This window comes from Pyxicephalus adspersus, chromosome 9, assembly GCF_032062135.1.
Source record: "Pyxicephalus adspersus chromosome 9, UCB_Pads_2.0, whole genome shotgun sequence".
Lineage (NCBI taxonomy): Eukaryota > Metazoa > Chordata > Amphibia > Anura > Pyxicephalidae > Pyxicephalus > Pyxicephalus adspersus.
Window position 1 is genome coordinate 19,546,683 of NC_092866.1, and position 1,053 is coordinate 19,547,735.

Genomic DNA, 1,053 nt, shown 5'->3' on the forward strand with positions numbered 1-1,053 from the left:
ATCCATCCACAGTTAGATCTTCCATGAACTTCCAGTTCCTGCACAGTTGAATCTTCTAGTTCCTGCACCATCAGACCTTAGGTCAGCCTCAATCTTGGCACCTTCAGATCCACCAATCATCAGCCTGTGCTGGGAGGGAAAGCACATAAATGTCAGTGATACTAGTGGGGGCTCTCAGAAATGTCATGGATGTGGATGGGCCAGGGGTGCAGATCAAGGTTTGTAATATCAGCCAAGTGAACTCTGTATTGTAGGGAGCAGGAACACCAGATTATCCTTATGGCCTCTGGCAACTCCAGATCTTACAAATGCCCATTGGCGGTGCCACTGAATATATCCTAGGCTTGCCATGGCAAATGTTTTCAGATTGCCAGCACTATTATGTTGTATTATTCCTATTCATCATGGATAATCTATATTATGCAATTAATTATTATTAATAAAAAGGATTTATGTGGCACCAACATATTGTGCAGCGGGTTGCAAATGACAGATACAGACAGTGACGCAGGAGGAGGAGAGGACTCTGCCCTGAAGAGCTTACAATCTAGGAGGGGGAGTATGAATGAATGAACAATGAATATGATTTGTCATCTGACACTGGTAATCATCCAATGATATGTGAGTGACACAGCACTGAATATTGTGCGATCCATCATTCCTGGAAGCTATGATTGTCCATCACACCACACTATGAACCATACAGCATCACGTGACACAGGAAGAGCCAGCCCGAAGCGGCGCTCTGCGAATGGTCCAGGGGTGGGTGACGTCACAAAGCCGGGCTGAAAGATGAGAGGGCGGGGTAATAGAATGATGGAGGGGGACGTGATTGTTGGGGAGGAGTCAAGAGCTGAGCAGGAAAGGGGTGGAGCCTGAGAGCTGCGACCACCGGGCGGGAGACACCCAGAGTGAGGTGACCCGGGTGGGTGACAGGAAGAGCGAGAGGTGACCCGGCTGGTGAGAAGATGCCGCGGGTGGTGCCCGACCAGAGAAGCAAGTTTGAGAATGAGGAATTCTTCCGGAAGCTGAGCCGGGAGTGTGAGGTGAAAG

The 1,053-nt window shown here is 49.1% G+C and overlaps 1 protein-coding gene across 4 annotated transcripts in view; it reads left to right on the forward strand.

The window, feature by feature from the left end:
- Positions 1–849: 849 nt before the first annotated feature.
- CBFB (core-binding factor subunit beta) overlaps positions 850–1,053 on the forward strand; it is a 30,450-nt gene continuing 30,246 nt past the window's right edge. For all 4 annotated transcript variants that reach the window (XM_072422854.1, XM_072422853.1, XM_072422855.1 and 1 more), the window contains exon 1: positions 850–1,046. In XM_072422854.1, coding sequence (XP_072278955.1) covers positions 969–1,046 — 78 coding nt within the window. In that variant the 5' untranslated portion in view covers positions 850–968. The remainder of the gene's footprint in view (positions 1,047–1,053) is intronic.